A 19,652-nucleotide genomic window follows, 5' to 3' on the forward strand; every position below is an offset into this window, starting at 1 on the left:
TGTCCCTACCAAGTCGCCGTACTGCGGGTTTGTAGTTTGTTTTTCTTTCACTTCAGAACATACTTATGGAGTAGGCAGGATGTCCTTTATTATAGTTAATCGGTGGGGTGCTTATACATTTATGGTTCGGTTTTAAGTGCTACGTTTTTCAAAGAATAAGTGAACAACGAAGTCGGTTCATATCCCTTGGTTGGCAAGGCCTTATCCCCAGTTGCTCCAGGGATCCTGCTTTCCCAACTCTACGGCGCTCTGGACAGAAACGTCTGCTAAATTAATAAATGTAAATGTAGAAATGTAAAACATGCGATCGGTGAGTTACGTGCAGCGTGTCAGCCTTGACTTTTCCGGGACGTTGTTTCCACACGCCATATGCCTGGGGGATGCAGACAACGACTCGGTATGTATTGGAGACGGGCGATTAGTGATTTGTAGATCTCGTCCGTTTAGTTTGCGAAGATGGTCGATTCTGATGTGTTCATCGTGATGCTTTTTTGTTCGGTTTGTCCCCTTTTATCAGAACATTTATAATTTATCCGAACAAAACATATTGTTTTATAAAATTGAAAGAGAAGCCGGTACACGCTGGATGAAGTATCTGCTGTGACAGATTGATGAGAGGTACTTCCCGGTGTGTCACCGTGGTCTGTCCTTCGCAGCTAAACGAGCTTGTGGTCGGAGACACCAGTGGGAAGCTCTACGTCTATAAGAATGACGAGTCCAAGCCCTGGCTGACCCGCTCCTGCGCAGGGATGGTAGGTGCCATTCTGCTGGCATGTCCCTGACAGCTTATTCGAGGCTCACTTCTGGACACTCTGCGATTTTATGTTACAGCTCACCTGTGTGGGAGTGGGGGACATCTGCAACAGAGGGAAGGTAAGTTTACTGTCATTTTTTATGGGACTAATTGTGATGCAGTAGTTCTCAAATTGTGGGGCACCAAATAAAATGCTCCCTGGCCCCTCCAGCTAAATCTTCTCTATTTCTAGACCCACCACCTGTCAGTGAATTTTTATCTTATAGAAAGTGGTGGTGAGACTTGACCAATATTGTTTGGGGGGGAGGTTTCAGACAAAAATGTTAAGAACCAGAGTTCTAATTCCTTCAGCTTGTTTAATCATCCCCCTCTCTATTTCCCCCTCCCCCTGTCTGTCAGAACTTTGTAATAGCTGTGGGGGCAGAGGGTTGGCTTCACCTGTTTGACCTGTCAGCTGCAGCGAAGTCTGAATCATCCAGTCAGCAGGAGGCACTGTTCTTTGATGATCAGACGCCCTACTTTACGCAACATATTCCAGCTAACACTAAAGTGATTCTTATTAGTGATATTGGTAAGTTCCTTTCTTCTCTCTGATCTTTAAACCGCTTATCTTAAACACTTCATAATAACATGTTTTCAAAACGCCATGTTTAAATAAATCACAAAATGATTAAGGCCTTTCCTGGCATTGATGGGTTTCTCTCCTGCTTCTGTCATATTTCGAAGTGGCTGTACTACCCTACAGGATCTGCTGCTTTATCCCTGATCCAATATGCCCTATGTATTAGATGGTGATGGCCGGAATGAGCTGGTGTTGGGCTACACAGACCGTGTGGTGCGAGCGTTCCGCTGGGAGGAGCCGCCAGACGCCCCTGAGCTGGAGAATGGGCAGCTTGTTCTGCTGAAGAAGTGGCTGCTGGAGGGCCAGGTGTGTGTGTGTGTGTATGCTGGTACATGCACGCCAGGTGTGTGTGTGTGTGCGTGCTAGTTAATGTTGGGCGGTATACCGGTTCATACCGAAAACCGTTTTTTATTATTGTTATGATGTGAATTTTTCTTATACTGCAATACCGATTTAAATAGCCTACTCAACGTTCGGAAAGTGGCGCAGCTGGAAACTGTTTAAGGGGGGACCTTTTTCACTGCTACGCCGCTAAATATGTTCCGTGAAAGATCAGAAATGGAAGATATAGCTGACACTGGAGTTGAAAATAATGAGACACTGGGGTTGTGAAAAAATCAATTTTCAGATACTAATCGATATTAAAAATTAGTATCTGATTAGATACTCATTTTCACCATTATTGATAACAACAGTGTGGTTTTCGCCTCATTCACCACACTTCACACAGCACCACTACAGCGCAGGCACGCATGCATGCACACGCACACACTCGCGCAGCCCCTCCCCTCCTCTCAATAGCCGCTGAACACATTTGCGCTGGTTAACAAACACATACCAAGTTGGCTAAACATGGCATATGCTGCAGTTGAATGCACTTGGCAAGCTGCTTTAGTAAAAAAAAAACAAAAAAAAAACGCAAAAGTACCATTTGGAAGTATTTTGCAGACGAGCATGGAAAGGCTAAGGATGTCAAAAACCTCTGTGCAAACAGCGCTACAAAGTTGTGGCGACGAAGTCAAGTAGCACGTCAAACTTGGCGAAGCATCTTAAACACCGACATCCCGAAATTTTGCGAGGTTAAGAAAGCTCGCGTTCCTGCAACACTGAACTTTTAAACACTTATCACTTAAAAATGTTAACCTTGACTGGCGCGCACCTTAACATTAGCCGTTTATCTATAAGCAGTTAGCCAACAAACACATTAGCCGTATGTTACCATTAAGGTAGCGGACAGGCGCAATGGCTAGTAATAAAATAATATAGTTAATGTGGGAGCAATGTAAAAATGTAAAATGTGGTAAACGCCCAGTCATACAAAAAAAATTAAAAATACCATCGTATACCGTGAAATCGGTATAACTTACCGTGATATAAATTTTTGGTCATACTGTCCAGCTCTTGCGCGCGCTAGTACATGCACGTCAGGTGTTTGTGCGCACGCTAGTATATGCACGTCAGGTGTTTGTGCGCACGCTAGTATATGCACGTCAGGTGTTTGTGCGCACGCTAGTATATGCACGTCAGGTGTTTGTGCGCGCTAGTATATGCACGTCAGGTGTTTGTGCGCGCTAGTATATGCACGTCAGGTGTTTGTGCGCGCGCTAGTATATGCACGTCAGGTGTTTGTGCGCACGCTAGTATATGCACGTCAGGTGTTTGTGCGCGCTAGTATATGCACGTCAGGTGTTTGTGCGTGCGCTGGTACATGCAGGTCAGGGACACAAGCAAACAAGACAGGACACTTTGAGAGACACAATATCAGGTGTATAGACCTGTATACAGGCATCCTTTTGTAATGAGTTGCCTGATTGAGATGCATTGTGAGCCTGATGAACATAAACCTCTATAATTACTGGGACTTGGTCCTCACACGCAGGTTGACAGTCTGTCTGTGAACCCTGGACCTGAGGGTCTCCCTGAATTGATGGTCTCTCAGCCTGGCTGTGGCTACGCTATCCTCCTGTGTTCCTGGACACAAGAGAGCCCTGCTGACCCTGACTGCAGTGCTTCATCCTCCCCTGAGGGGTAAGACGGTGGAGACTCCCATCACCTCTGTGGGATGTGTACAGTGGGTGTATGTTCTGAGTGTGTTCTCTACCCCCTTATCAGCTGCTTTGAATGATAAGTGCACAGAACTAAATCGCTCCTGTGACTCTTGAAGCTATGAAACAGCAACGAAATAGCATGTATTTGAAGGTGTGCGCCCTTCTTTGACGTTTCACGTGCACGCGTGACAGGGATGGACCTTCCAGAGACGTCATCCTCCATCTGACCTCTGGCCGCATCCATAACAAAAACGTCTCCACCCACCTGATCGGCAGCATCGGCCAAGGTGCGGCTTCTCTTTTCCCTGCATCTGTCGATCCTCCAGGATGCTGTTTTTCCCAAATGCAGGCCCGATGGTTTAGTCACATGTAGTAAAATCTGAGAAAATTGAGAGTTTAGTTGCATTGCTTCTTTGTTTTTTTTAGCCCACGTGTAGACACTAAGCTAGAGACGGGACATGACGTTCAGCAGAGTGACACTTTACTTAGCTGTAAACAATAGTGAGATGTGGCTTGTGGCCACAGTAGCCAAATGTGTCTGTTTAATCAGGATTCAGGAAGACCTGGGTAGAAACTGAGCTGATTCTTAAATGTATTCAGTTTTATGTATTGTTATGAACTGCGATTGGTTAACGTCCCATCCTGGGTGGTTCCCTGCCTGGGACCCTGAATACAACAAGTGGTTTAAGTAAATGGATGGATGGATATTATTATGAAGAATTAATTTATGGGAGTTGTCTGAATTGTTTTATAGCCCATGGCAGCAGTGCAAGCCATCGTACCCTCACATGTTTGTACCTTGTCGCTAGGCTTCTTAAAGCCCTATCCTGATGGTGTTCCAGGGTCCTCCAGTGAACCCTCCAAATGTGGCCTGTTTGCCCTCTGCACGCTGGACGGTGAGTGACACAGCGACGCCTAGCAGTCTCTTCTCGTCAGATTAACTTTGGAGTGTCTGTGAAATCCTGCTGGAGCTTAAGGTGCGTGTGCAGAGGAGAGTGGTCAGCATGACAGCGTCTCTGTCTGTCTCAGGCACCCTGAAGCTGATGGACAGCACTGAGCAGCTCCTGTGGTCCGTGCAGGTAGACCATCAGCTATTTGCCCTGCAGAAGCTAGATGTCACTGTGAGTATAACACTCTGCTGTACTCACCATACCTCCGACTCCTACTACCACCCCTCTATTACTCACCATACCTCCTACGCATACTGCCACCCCTCTATTACTCAGTCATACCTCCTATTCCTACCACCACCCCTCTATTACTCACCATACCTCCTACGCATACTGCCACCCCTCTATTACTCAGTCATACCTCCTATTCCTACCACCGCCCCTCCATTACTCACTAAACCTACTCGTACCACCACCCCTCTATTACTCACTATACCTCCTACTCCTACCACCATCCCTTTATTACTCACCATACTGCCTACTCATAATATCACCCCTCTATTACTCACCGTACCTGCCTACTCCTAATACCACCCCTCTATTACTCACCATACCCACCTACTCCTACTACCACCCCTCTATTACTCACCATATCCACCAACTCCTAATACCACCCCTATATCACTCACCATACCCACCAACTTCTAATACCACCCCTCTATTACTCACCATACCCACCTACTCCTACTACCACCCCTCTATTACTCACCATACCCACCAACTCCTAATACCACCCCTCTGTTACTCACCATACTCCCTACTCCACCCCTTTATTACTCATCACCCCTCTCTGCTCCCACCACTGTGCCCCTGCCTCCACAGTGACCCCGTTTGTCTGTACAGGGGGATGGGAGAGAAGAGGTGGTGGCTTGTGCCTGGGACGGGCAGACGTACATCATCGACCACAACCGTGCTGTGGTCAGGTTCCAGTTTGATGAGAATGTCAGCGCCTTCTGTGCAGGTGGGCAGTAGGTCAGGGGAGTGTATGTAGGGCTGGGCTGCTTCACTGCTTCAGAAAGGAAGCCAGGGCTCACGGGCTGTGCATTCTTTGCCATTTTCCATGTCTTAATTTGGGCCTGGAGATGCAGCATGTCCCGTGGCCACTGTCTCCATAGGCTCCTGTGGCTTTTGGCTGAGGATGTTCAGCCCAGCATATGACTCTGGCTGTGCCTTCTGGGACAGGCCTGTACGCCTGTAAGGAGGGCAAGAACACACCCTGCCTGGTCTACGTCAGCTTCAGCCACAAGATCTACGTCTACTGGAGCGTGGGGCTGGAGCGCATGGAGTCCACCAACCTTCTGAAGGTCTTGGAGGAGCAGACCGAATACCACGAGCTGCTGCGGCGTCAGGGAGTGGGTGAGCCCCCCCCCCCCCACCCCGCTGTGCTTACTGGGAAGGGAATGGTCACTCAGGCCTCTCTGTGACACACTCACACTGGGGAATCTAGGGGGCAGAGGTGACTGCTAATGAAATGGCTGAGGGTTGGTGCAAGGGCTTCAGGTGAAAGTATCTAAAAACATGCAGACCTGCACAGAACACAGGCGACAAAGCTGGGATTCACATATTGGCGCTTAATATGTAATCATGTTCGCCACCTACTGGTGTTTAATGAAATAGCAAAAAAAGATCTGCTTTGATATTGTTTTCTACACCTTATCCATAAGGACTTGTAACAGCTGTCCACATGGAGAGCTGAATATTTCACTTACCAATACATTACCAGTAACATAGCGATAACCTCACTGGACCATAAAATAGCCACAGGTTTCTGTACTGTCTGAATTTGAGACCATAGTTTTTGAGTCTGAATTAGTTTCTGTTGCATGTTAAATAATATACCTTGTGCCATCCTTCATTGTTTTGCAACCCTTGGTATTTTTAATGCCCTTTCTTCGACAGGCTTGCAAGTAATTTTAAACAAAAACAGATGAGTAAATAAATGTAAATACTGCATTTTAGATGAATCAATTGAATTCCATTATGAAGGAGTGAAAAAATGTGCTGGTCAGTCTACAGTGAGGAAATGTATGATATGAGTATTAAAGCAAAGTAAGAGAAATGTATTTAAGGGTTTCATATAATGTTGTTCAAAATCAAAAGCTATTTGAGCAGCATTTTGACATTTTACCTACTGAGTCAAAACCATACAACTGAAAATCTTTTTGTTACACTAAATTACACTGCTTTTACAGTAATATCTTTAAGATAAAGTCTAAAGCCCTGTTCAGAAGGGCTTAGTTTTACCTGGGGACATAATGTAATTGAAGCACTTACCAGCGGGGTCTGTAATTATAATCCGATCGGACATGTCTGTAATTATTACAGGGCTCCACTGTAAAAAAATCAGGAGCAAATTGCCATCTGCTTTTCAGCCAGCTGAGCTCTTCTGGCAATAGTAGTCCAGTCCGAATGGTCGTCTTGGGAGTAAAGTCATGCCTATGCAGGCAAGCCTGTTTTTCATTAGGTGGAAAGAGCATTTACCTGCTACAAATGGAGGGGGCTTAATCGCCGGTATCTCTGCTAATTTGGGGAAATTATACTTGTTTTTTATCCTGTCCGAAGCAGCCAATGCAATCACTTTATAAACCTCCCTAGGTAAAACTAATCCAGATCTGAATAGCACTTAAAGTCCTTGGGGTCCGGCTTAATGCCTTGGCAGTGATTTATGTTGATATCAGTTGCCCTGAAGGTTAATCCCTCTACCTGTATGTGTTTGACAGATCCTGAGGACACAGAGTCTGTAAGGGCGCTGATCCAAGATGTGCTGTATGGGGAGAAGCACCCTGCACCCCCCTGACTGGCATATAGCTGCTTCTTTGCCCCCCTCCCCCCCCCCAGCTGCACTCCATGTTTTCTGTTTATTTTTCTGTACAGTTTAAAGTTTGAGTAACATGCTTGGTCTTGGCTCAGAGGAACCAGTCTCGTCTATGAGTAAAGTCAGTGTGTCCTCAGAGGGACGATCTGGAGTGTCTGCATCGCACTAGTGAACATCCAGGAGGCGGCTAGACAGCAGACAGCGGTAGCAGTGTGCAAGTCTGAGGGAAAGACGTCATCAGTCAGCTGGGCACAAAGCAGAACGCTCCTCATCCATGAGATGCGAGACAACGCACAAGCTCCTCTGGAACTGCTGTTTGCAAAGTAGTGATATGTGACGCTACAGTTTAGGATCTGTTATCTGAAGGTTGCTAGTTAAAAATCCCCATGGTAGTGATGTCATTGATGAAACCTTGAGTGAGATTTTGGACAAAAGCATCAGCCAAATAAATAAATATAAATATTAAGCTGGGACATGAACTGGCAGCTCCATGAAGAACAGTCCATAGAACAGTCAATGGAACAGTCAATGGAACAGTCCATAGAACAGTCCATAGATTGTAGGCAGATGGATTCTACTTGTCACACCTACAAATGCACTGGAATGGTGGGAAAAATACCATGGTGGTGTAGTGTCAGCAGTCTACCACAGAGAAGAGAAAATTACATTAACAATAGATGATGTATGTGTGTGACATTAAGAGAAACCTGTGCAGTGCCTTGACCTTGAGTTTGACCTTATAGTTTAGCTGGAAACCAACTGAAATCTTGAACCTTCCACTTTACATCTCATGCTGCCTCTTTGTAGCCACTGCCCAAATACATACATAATTCTAATTTCCTTTTTGTTATTGTTACTAAATGTAAAATATGCCTTTGCACACTGTACCATATCAGTTACGGAGCTCATTACCGCTTGCATTAACATCACTCTCATTTCAGTCCCAAGGTTCATTGTTCCTTCCTTTACCAGACTGCATGAATTCCAAACTGGGGGTGCTTTTCCCAAAAACATAGCTGCTAACTATGTTAGCACCTAACATAGTTGGAACCACGCAACTGATGGGTCCAACCGTACAAGTTGCCAATGACAACTGTTTGGACGATTTCAGAAAAGGTGTTGTGGTGTTTTTTTTTTTGCCCATCAGAAGCCGCTTGTGTAGATCCAGTTTCAGTCTTTATTGTAACAATAAGGTTACAACCAAGGCTGAATGCTTCCAAATGTGTCCAATACCTTTTTTACACTAATTTTTAAATATGTTCTTATTAACAATATCTCGTCACTTAAGCATCATCATTGTTTGCCCCCTTGATCCACACCCCTAGGTGATAAGGTTGTCAATCATTTCTTTTACTGTTTGGTCCCTCAACTGAACATATTTTTGGCGCGACCATCTCTCAATTTTTTTAAATGCTCAGCAGTGAACTTTTGGCAAACTCAGGCAATTCCCTTCCCTTCTGTAGCAAATCTTGGCAGCTTCAGCTTGTTACACATTGCTTGGATGCAGGGTTGATAATATATTTGATCTTCAACATAGTGATAAGTTGTAGGGCTAATTAAGGTGGATATTGATAGAACCAGAGTAACAGAAACTTCGAGGCTAACATAAGGTGCAGATACTCAATTGATTACATTGTGCTGATTACATTATGATGGTTACATTGTAATTATTACATCATGAGTATTGGCATGCTTTTTGCTAATATCCTAAAGAATAAACTACCAACACTCAGATTAAACAACTGCAGCACGCTCCTTCAGAGCCACCAGGTCAGAGATGGTAAGATCAGCGTCATCAGCAGCAGCATTGCCTCGAACATCATGATCTTTACGGTGGGCCTGACACTTAACAAGAGCCAAAGGCCAAGGAAGCATCAATGCATGAAGCAACTCCAAAATCTGATGATGAAGCTGAATGGCGGAGCCGTCACTTTTGCGGAACCCCCTCTTCTCCCAGACTGCCCCAAACAGATGGCATACCCTGTGTGCGTATGCAGAGTCTGTGTAGATTGTAACCGTCTTATGCTGCCCTTGCCAGCACACTGCAGTCAAGGTCTTTGGCTCCGCAAACTGAGCTGAACACGGCTGTGCCACTGGCTCTGAAACGAGAGTGTAAAAATCATCACCCTGAGCCTGAACTACAGCAAACCCAGCCTTCAAGGTGTCTCCATCTCTCCAGCATGAGCCATCCACAAACAAAACCAGGTCACTACATACAGATCAAACGGCTTGGTGTAGTCTGGGAGGCCCAGAGAAGGTGCACTCTGCAGCTTCTTCTTGATGGATTCAAATGCCACTGTGGCCTCATTAGTCCATATTAAGGGGGCCTTCAAATTACTGTGGCCCTCCTCCTTCATCAGTGCCCGCAATGGTGCCACCTTCACAGCGTCCTCAGTCCAGTCCACGCTAAACCCTGTCATCCCTAGAAAAGTCAGCATTTGTGACACAGTCATGGATTGGATTTTGGAGCCTTAGTGATCCCCTCCAGCTGCTCTGCTGCTATAGCTTTCCTCCCATGGCTGATCTCACGCCCCCAGTACGTAACCTGCTCTTGGCAAAACTGCAGCTTGGCCTTGGACACCTTATGCCCCCTTTCGCCAAGACCTTCAGCAACTGCACTGAGTTTTGGTGACAGTCTGTCAGCGTGTCAGCACACAGCAATAGATCACCCACATACTGTATCACTGTACTTTTTCAATTCAGCCCATCTAAATCTGCCCTAAGCACCTGATTAAACACATTCGTCGAGTGCTTAAATCCCTGCCACGTCCTCGTGTAGGTGTACTGCTGACCTCTGTAGGTGAAAACAAAAAGAAACTGCGATTATTCTACGAGGGGCACACTGAAAAACGCTGAACACAAATCCACAACTGTAAACCATTTTACAGTGGGGGGCACATTTGTCAACAGTGTGTGAGGATTGGGAACTTCTGCTGTCTGATCCTCTACTACCCCATTCACTGCACACAGATCATAAACCACTTTTCGCCTCCTGCCTTTGGTACAGGCAGGAGGGGGGTGTTTCAACTGCTAATGGTAGGTACCAACACCCCTGCATCCAGTAACCCCTCTATCATTCCTGTATACCTGTGTACCCCCTCAGGTTTCAAGGGGTACTGGTTTTTCCAGGGTGGCGTGCGCCCTGGTTTGAGATAAATCTTCACTGGGCTAACTGTCTTTACTAGGCCTACATCCATGTCATGCACGGTCCACACCTCCTCTGGCGCTTCCCTTTCCATCTCCTGCCAACATTCCTCTGCACTTTCCTTTGCTTCACACTGCACCCCTATCATGCTCCACAGCCACAAATCTCTGCTGTCAAACTTCAAATTGCCAGCACTCCACTGAATCATTAACAACTTCTCTCTTCCCAGAGACTGGGATCGCTTAATTTGTGGGTAATTAGGTGCTTTCTGGTCACTCCCCCACCTATCATATCTATTCACTCTGTTCCATTTAGGGACCGGAGGCCAATTAGTATCCCAAGGGGCTCCAGCCACAGGAGGCCGCTCCTCCTGCTGCATCTGATTCAATTTCTTTGTCAGTTCCCTCTCATGCTCTTTAGCACAGTCCTCCTCCTCTCTGTACAAGTCAATAGCATGGATCAGCTGCTCACAGTACTGCTCCTCAGGCATAGTAATAAGCCCCCCCACTTGCCTTAGCCTGTTTCTCACTGGCTTAGGGAGCGCGTCCTGCAGTGCCCTCCAGGACATACCGCTGAACGCCGGATTCTGCAGGTCCGGCTCTGTCCCAGTGCGCCGCCGCTTTTCTTGGGCTTGCAGACAGGCAGCTGGGCTCTCCCCCAACTTGATGGGCTCCACCTTCATCTCAGCCACAGCCTCAGTCACAGAGGAAGCATTAGAGGCAGCTGCAGCCTCCCGCCGCAGGGAGCTCACTTCCCTGTACCCATCGAAACAACTTCCCGTTTCTTTCTGCTCCCCATTTGCTTCATCCTTCTGTGTCACCTCACCTCTGAGTTCCACCTTCCCCTCTATCACTGGAAACTGACCCTGGTATGAAAGAGGGGGGGCATCCGCTCACAGGAGCTGACTCTGATACCATGGCAGCCATATCTCTCCCTGTCCCATTTCACCTTTCTCTCGCCCCTGCTTCTCACTTAGTGCCCTCCTCATCGCTTTCTGCTCCCTTCTCTCGTCACTTAGGCACCATCGTTGTTTTCTCCCTTGATCCACACCCCTAGGTGATAAGGTTGTCAATCATTTCTTTTACTGTTTGGTCCCTCGGCTGAACATATCTGTGGTGCAACTGTAGCGGTCGTCAGATGGTTGCGAAAGAATCACTTCACATTTGGTTCATTTCAGCAACGATGCTTTACTGTAAATATCTGTTAACACATAAAACGGTGATTGCACTCCCTCTTCCAGCAACTCGATTCCCAAGCAGCTTCTCCATACATTTTTAAAAGACAAAAGAAAATTATAAACCGGAATATATTATAAAGACTAAAAGACTAGATGAACAAAACAATGAAATAAAGTTATATTTAAGACAACATTGTTTAACATAATTCACCGATTAGACAATTTTTAACATCAATAAAAGAAAAGAGAAGAGGACCCAACCTGTTAACACATAAAACGGTGATTGCACTCCCTCTTCCAGCTTAGGCCGCGACAGCCAAACAAAAAAAAGAAAATCAACTTTCCAAACAAGTATTCTTACAACAAAACATATGAATCAAGAGTTAAAAGTAACAGAAATTATACCCTTATAAAATAAAGTAAAAACACAGTTGTCCAATTACAAATTAATTTAAAAACCAAGAGAACAAAAAAAACATGTCTTACCAACTCGATTCCCAAGCAGCTTCTGCCCGGGAATTAGCGAGATGGCTTAAGGTGCGCAGCCCAGAAAAATGCCCCACCCGCAACAATATACAAAAAGGAACCTTTGTCAATAAAACAAATGCCCTCTGATAACTAATACTACTTATAATAAAATAAACATAATTTATATACACAAAACTAAATTGTTCACTAAAATAATCATAATAATAATAATAATAATAAATGAGAAAGTTTTATAGAAGTTCAATTATATATATTAACTAACTCGGCTACACAACCATCTCTCTCTGTTTTTTTTAAATGCTCAGCAGTGAACTTTTGGCAAACTCAGGCGATTCCCTTCCCTTCTGTAGCAAATCTTGGCAACTTCAGCTTGTTACACATTGCTTGGATGCAGGGTTGATAATATATTTGATCTTCAACATAGTGATAAGTTGTAGGGCTAATTAAGGTGGATATTGATAGAACCAGAGTAACAGAAACTTCGAGGTTAACGTAAGGTGCAGATACTCAATTGATTACATTGTGCTGATTACATTATGATGATTACATTGTAATGATTACATCATGAGTATTGGCATGCTTTTTGCTAATATCCTAAAGATTACATTCTCTCACTGTTATATAGTGCTAAATTATATTCCGTGAAAGTCGCAGAGAGCCTAAGATACGGAGGTCTGACAGAGGCGCTCTCCAAACATTGGGAACAAGATTCCGCATTACATCATCAACATATTTATTTAATTAATCATAGATATCAAAACAATAAAACGAGGCACAAGCGACCGTAAGCGGTCAACAGAAGTTGTGACTCCCCACTCACCCCCTCTCTACCAAACACCCATTGGCAGGTGCGCAGGTAAAATCACAATCTACCGTGCCTAGCCCCCCCGTGAGGCGTCACCCTTACTGTAATAAGTGTAACATAAATGTGATTCCAACAGGAACCTTTGGGAAACACCCCCCCGGTGTATTGCTTTTAATATTATACACGTGTGTAGGTAACAGAGGAATTAGTGTTAAGGACCTTGAGTTTCAAGCAACTAAGACAAACTGTGAAATTGCTGAAAACTAAGGAACCGTGAAACATTCCTACCAGGATCTATTTTTTTTTTTTGAAAATTTTTCCATTAGATTTTTTGTCACTCTTCCAGAAAATGTCATCCCTGCAGTTAAGTCAAGTGTTTTGAAAAAAAATATTGCTAACAATTCAGAAACTCACTTTTGAAAATTAAAGTCCTATTTTTAGCATAAAAAAGCATCACAAAAAATGTTTGTGTTCCAAACATGATCAAAACAAGTACTGTAAATCTTCAATACCTTTCATATTAAACGTTAATTGCTTTTGACTGTATCAAATTGATTATATTTATTATTGTATTGTTAGTTCTTTGTCTTGTTACACTCATTTCAGATACACACAATCAGAATGTTTAAGGAAGAATTTTGTAACTAATGAATGGGTGTATTTTCATTTAGTTAATAACTGAAAGGTTAAGGTATACATGAAAAAATGAGAGCAAGGCATGGCGTTGTCAGGGTCACCACAATCAGCATCACATTCTGTGTCTTCTTATGGTGTAAATCAGCACCATGCTGGAGACCAAACCAAAGATCTGGAATGAGACATGTGGAGTGTAACTCTAGGGTTTACATCATGTTAGTAGGTGTATGCTTGTGGGAATTATTGCAAGCTCTATCATTTCTAGTCTCATCTGTATTATCTTACCGTGAGTAACCCAAGAGACAGTCCAACTAAAGCAATGATTTCAAGTTTGTCTTTGAACAGGCTTCTGATGGCTGGATAGCAACTCTAATAAAAAAGGAAATAGAATCATACAGACAAATGAGGAGCTGAAAACGGGGGCTGGTTTTTCCTGTTTGCCTGTGGTTTACTGGGGGATACTGTCATCATGCCACAAAAATACATACACCATCTTTCTTGCTTAGTTTCATGTTACACAATGGTGTGTTTCCACTTTTCATATTGCATATACTGTATATGGCTGTTCTGTTACATTTTGCTTATACGGATGTCTCATGCAGGTATGTTGCAGTGTCAAAGGGATGTAAAGATGTTAAGGGCTAGAATTGCATGATATAAAGTACTGTCATGTAGTGCCTGATTGAAATCTGCTGCACCAGTTATGAAATTATTATAAATTGCTTCTGTAAAGCAATTAAGCTCAAGTGAACAGCAGTAAATATGCAGGCCTTGACGTGTGCATCCCTCTATGGAAACCTCTCTACTCTTCTGGAGTGTGGAGACAGCAGTTCTCACTCTTTTGACTTTCTGTGACGCGCCGTCCTTCTTGGGACATGTGGGACTATGTTTTTTGGGTCCGCAGCAGTGAAGCTGGAGAGGAGAACATTATTATGCAGCTTTGCAGATGTGTTTGCATTCATATGTGTGCAAGCCCCCCCACAAAGTGACTGCTTATCTATCATTTAATAATGACTGAGAACTTACCGTGTTGTGTATTAGGTTGATTGTTTTTGTGAGAATTCCTGTTTTTTTACTTAAATGCTCATAGTATGTTTCATTGTAGAATCGCTCTACATTTTGCAAAACCTGCGTGCATAAAAGAAAGACTGAAGGTTAGTGAGGACACTTTACAAATCAACTAGGTACATCAATACAAAAGCCAAAAAGTAATCTATTTCAATTTTGCAGTTAACTGCCTGTAAAAGTGCTAAACAATTGCAGATTTGATGGGCTATATTGTTAAGAATTTAGGGCATGATAGAGGTCAGGTTGTTGGTAGGAAAGTTTACCTTCTTGCTGTTGGCAATTGCCCATATCCCAGATGAAACTTCCAATATAAATATAATGATCAAAATGAAGAAGAACTGAAAGCATGATAATAATCAAGCGTAAGTGTTACAAACGAAAACAAATGAAGCGATGATTTGCCGGCATTGCTATGCTTCCATTGTATAGAAGAGGATGCTATAGCAGTGTTTCACATTCCAGTCCTCGTTCACCCACAGACAGTCCATGTTTTGCCGGGAGGTGGGAGGGAGCAAAAATGTGAACTGTCCCAGAGGGACTAAAAACATGGACCGACTGTGGGTCCCCAAGGACCGTATTGGGAAACACTCCACTATAGAACCATAGAAGCTGGACCACATACAGTGTGCTTTGGTAGCTCCCATCTTATTTCATTTATGATCTCTAAGAGCTTTGAACTCTATTTCCCAGAGTCCTGTGCTACTTTCATTCAAACTGTGAATGGCATTGATTATCATCTCAAATCAAATGTTGTTTATATGATTTAATGCATAAACTTCAATCACTGGTTATCTCCAGAGAGAAACAGTCATCTTGTTCTGGGGAAATGTGCAGGATTTCGGCATTGTGAGACACTCATTGGAGAGAGGGAGAAGAAGACAGAGACTGAGCCAATCAGAATGGAGCCATGAGCGCCGCACGGCTCACCAGTCCGAGCGTGCTTGGCGACTCCCTAACGGCACCACAGCAGCCCAGGAAGCCCAGTGCCATGGTGAGAGCTCCAGCAACAATGAGGATGTGGACCCCTGTGGAAGGCAGAGGTGCACCAGTGTTCACCGTTACTGGATGTTTGTTTAGAATCGTGCAGTTTTGGTGATGTTAGTGCATGGACAGCTCTACTGAAGCTCAAATGACTGACATTTGCCACACATCCCACACATTTACTCTGCTCATCAAGGCCCTGCCCACATCATATCAATTCACTGGCCCGTTCAGCCCCATTTTTATGCTGCTTGCACTTTAAGTGATTAATCTTATATTTTTAATGAAACATCACAGAAAGTAGTATGCAATTCCATACAGTTCTACACAGAGCCTAACCTTAAAGGATTTGAAGTCCAGCTTTGTATTTTTAAATGTCCACCCCACCAGCCACAGTAAAACATGTGACTTAAATCCAGAACGGGGGTCACATTACCTGTTAGAAACAAAGAGGCAGATAGTTCTCCCTCAAAAAAACTTTTGGTTTTGGAGTTGAAACGTAACCACAGCGCGACTGCAAACAGCACCGTCCCTGCAAGCTAATGCAAGAGAAGAAAACACAGAAGAACTTGGCTCACCCTCTATTTTTTGACTGGTCTTTGTTTTTAGTGTTGATTTTGATATTTCTTTGTTATATGTGATTACATTACATTTCATCTCATGCTAAGAGGGGAATTTGAGCTTTACTGTAGCAAGAGCAGGTGAGACGTATGAGCACACACTTGGAACTGGGCTAAAATTGTCCAAAAATACTCAGTTTATTCATCTTTAGTCTTCTGGGCCAATCAGGAGAATAAGTTGATGAGAAAAGTTTGATGTTGTGAATAATCTTAGTTATATGGAAGTGAATGACAGACTGCTATAGCAGGTGTGTTTTTTCATTGAACCAGTTAGGCTACATGAAACAAAAACATATGTAAGGCATTTAATATGTTAAAGGAAAAGGTTAACATCAAATGACAAAGTTTTCAATCAACTAGACTACGTTCAAAACCAGTGTCTATTGTAAAGGCCATTGATAAATGATAATGAATAAATGATTCACAGTATATACTTCTACAGTTCTGGGTTTGATTTCTGTCCCGGTTCTGTGTGTGTGGCATATTTATGTTCTTCCTCTGTATGTTTGCCATAATCCAGTAGCTACTGGATGAGCAGTTTGCAAGATGGATGAGTGGTACGTTTAAAACCATATAACGAGCAGAAAAGAAATGCGCAAATAGTAAGTGATTAAATTACAGATACCGTTTAAAATTAGTTGCTGTGCTGGGATATCTCTGACAGTTCTTAGGCATTGTGCGGCTTAATGGATCGCACCTCTGTGCCTGTTATTGGAAGGTAGCAGATTAAAATCCCAGGGTCAGCAGACACTGTCTAACCCTACTCTCTCAGTTGTATGTCACTTTGGATAAAAGAGTCTGATAAATGATGTGATGATGGTTAGCAAAATGTAACTTGAAGAATGCAACAGATGAATATTAAAAAAAACATTCGATTCAATAAAAAGAATGAGAAAATAATTTTTTTTAAAAACGGAAAAACAAATGTTACCACGAGGTGCGCATTGGCAGGGACACCTAGGCGTGAGGATCAGCCGTAATCTTAATTTGGTAACCTGATTATCCTCTCTATTTATAGGTACTGGAATAAAACAAATCCTGCGTACAGCGACTCGCAGACTGACGAAGTAACTGAGGAATCCTGAAATAAAGGACAACTATTCTTGTATTAATCATTCCCATACTAGTCTCTATGAGTCATTCACGACAATTGTATTTTAAGGAAATATGTTCTGGATACGTCCGTTAGTGATGCTTGGAAAAGCAGCTAAAGCAGAAACGGCATTAGGTCGGCTGCTCACTAATTGGTGCGTCACCGATCAATACCAACTGCGGCCTCACTAACTGTAGAGCCAAGTTCACAACATCAAGGAAATTAAATGACATTCAGCATCATCGATAATGTGTTACCTGAAAATGCAGCTAGTCTACGGAAAGCAAATGCACGATCGAGTTGAAACTCACCAAGAAAACAAAATTGAAAATAAACAGCAAATACTTCATGCATATTTGTGAACATGTCAAATATGCCATTATTATCACATGGACTGTGTCGGGTGTAAGCCTGTGTAACTCACTGTTACTATGCTGGGCTACAGTAAAGGCGTGTTTTATCCTGACCGAGCGGCGTCCGCGTCCGGAGTGCGTCTCTCTCGATGAGACGCTTGTCCTTCGCTGCACCTCAGGCCGGCTTTTATCGGCCTTTCAGCAGCGGATCGCACCTCGTTTTATGCGCGGGAGGACGTGTTGCGCTCAGGATGCTGAAAATCGGAACGATCGATAGATTTTACCAGTATCGGCAGCAGTGCTTCAGTTGCTGGTGCGCAAAGGAATAAGATCGGAGGGACGAAACGATTTATTTTTAAGGATAAATCTAAACTAATGAAGGACATGAAATAGCCTGAAAACTGGTCTGTATATTAATATACATACGCATTTTTATTAGAAATTTTCGGGGTTTTTTTCTTAAAAAAAAAAAAGAGTTGCCGGAACGGTAGAATCCGACACAAATTAAGAACTGATAACAAGGCTATAAAAGTTCATTTTGTACACCAAAAGGATATATCACAAATATACATAGTAAACCTGTAACTTTTTAAGGGTCAAAGGCTTTGTTAGTCGTGTTTCGTATGTCTATTTTGTTTCGTATGTCTATTTTATATGTATAAAAAACCTTTACCATAAAATTATCTAATATAATTTACCACCTAACCAATATGACCTTACTATTAATTAACTACCATATCAATACAGTGGACCCAAAAACACACGCACATAAAAAATAAAAATCCGTTTAAAACAGAATGAGAAGGGCCTGTTTTTTTCTCTTAATCTTTCGAAATGTTTATTTTTATTGTTATTATAGGCTAATGATACGTTGTAGAACGAAGGAACAAATGAGAATGCGAGCCGCATAGGGATACCGGACAGCCCCCAGGAGAGGCGCTCAGAGCCGCACGGGTACCTGCTCGGTATAGAAAAGCAGAGCAATGACGACATCTGCTGCTCAGTCGGTATTAAATTTACAACGGAGCCCAATTGACAATAATGCTTCTTTGGACTGTTGGGGAAACCCTTATCGATTGAAATGTGAGGCTACCTCAACGCGCACGTTTAATAAACGACGTTGGAGGAACGATAGAAAAAAAAACGTTTGTATAGTGAATGTATTAAGCCTGAACCAGGGCTGGTTTGGGATGAAAAATCGGCCGTAAACTTTGGGGACCGCTACGAGGAGGAGGTCCCATCGGGGGGAAATGCCGGATGGCCAGTGCTACCCTGCTCCTTTCACCTGTCATACTTCAGTATGACTTCGTCGTGTTCAGTCCATTTTTAAAGAAACTTTATTGTTTTTTTTGCTTAACCTATGTAGCCTGTTAATTAAATTAATATAATCTCGTAAATTACTTACATACACACACACATATAAGTGTTTACTTTTCCATCCTTTAGTTGGCCTACTGAGTTGTGGCTTTGCAAGGCTTGTACTCAGACCTTATGATTTTTACTGACCTTCTGTGAAAACAAACAAATAAATTAGCATTATTATTAATAATAATCAAATAGTAATAGTCAAAAATCGATAAACACTCACACAAAAATCTTTTATTCTCTCCAAGGAGTTTCTTAACCTGACGTAGGCGTAGGCCCTATGTAAGAATTAAAGCGTAATTATGCAATTCTTTTCCGTCGTACAAAACAATATCCGATCATACGCAGTAGCCTATAATTCAAAAAACGGTAATTTTTGTTGTATAGTAAATAGACTTTCTAAAAGGGACTAGAGCAGTCAGATGGTAAGTTAACGATGGAGAACGACTTTGCAGCTGCTTCGCTTTTATAACTGCATTTGATGTAAATGTTCTTTCTGGTGATGTCGCCAGAAAGTAAAGCCGCCACGCCTTAAACACCTCAAAGGTGCTTCGTTTGCCTCGTAATTGGACATCTGGGAATAAGACGAGAAGTTTCTAGGGCGACCTAAGAGTCAGGAGGCTCTGTTGCCAGTCACCTGCAGCCAAATTGTTGATCGGATGTATTTGGTGCGCATTCAGGTAGAGGTAGATGTGGTGAAATATGGATTGCCCACATATTAAATTTAACTA

The 19,652-nt window shown here is 43.2% G+C and overlaps 2 protein-coding genes across 3 annotated transcripts; one reads left to right on the forward strand and one right to left on the reverse strand.

The window, feature by feature from the left end:
- Positions 1 to 4: 4 nt before the first annotated feature.
- itfg2 (integrin alpha FG-GAP repeat containing 2) lies at positions 5 to 8,129 on the forward strand. 2 transcript variants are annotated; one of them, XM_023817852.2, is made up of 12 exons: positions 5 to 397; positions 657 to 752; positions 832 to 873; positions 1,154 to 1,325; positions 1,543 to 1,682; positions 3,256 to 3,404; positions 3,617 to 3,711; positions 4,234 to 4,320; positions 4,454 to 4,545; positions 5,218 to 5,335; positions 5,557 to 5,730; positions 7,095 to 8,129. In XM_023817852.2, exons 1-12 carry the CDS (start codon positions 302 to 304, stop codon positions 7,169 to 7,171), a joined length of 1,338 nt encoding a protein of 445 aa, XP_023673620.1. In that variant the 5' UTR covers positions 5 to 301; the 3' UTR covers positions 7,172 to 8,129. The 2 variants fall into 2 exon arrangements, with proteins under 2 accessions (XP_023673620.1, XP_023673621.1); XM_023817853.2 differs by having other exon boundaries at positions 4,267 to 4,320.
- Positions 8,130 to 12,896: 4,767 nt separating this feature from the next.
- Positions 12,897 to 17,807, reverse strand: LOC111846989 (CD9 antigen-like). The gene is made up of 8 exons (XM_023817775.2): positions 17,515 to 17,807; positions 15,927 to 16,029; positions 15,437 to 15,534; positions 14,773 to 14,847; positions 14,468 to 14,569; positions 14,279 to 14,353; positions 13,727 to 13,810; positions 12,897 to 13,613 (listed from the first exon to the last, which is right to left on the reverse strand). The coding sequence occupies exons 1-8, from the start codon at positions 17,581 to 17,583 to the stop codon at positions 13,554 to 13,556; spliced, it is 666 nt and encodes a 221-aa protein (XP_023673543.2). The 5' UTR covers positions 17,584 to 17,807; the 3' UTR covers positions 12,897 to 13,553.
- Positions 17,808 to 19,652: the final 1,845 nt, after the last annotated feature.

This window comes from Paramormyrops kingsleyae, chromosome 1 (genome assembly GCF_048594095.1).
Source record: "Paramormyrops kingsleyae isolate MSU_618 chromosome 1, PKINGS_0.4, whole genome shotgun sequence".
NCBI lineage: Eukaryota > Metazoa > Chordata > Actinopteri > Osteoglossiformes > Mormyridae > Paramormyrops > Paramormyrops kingsleyae.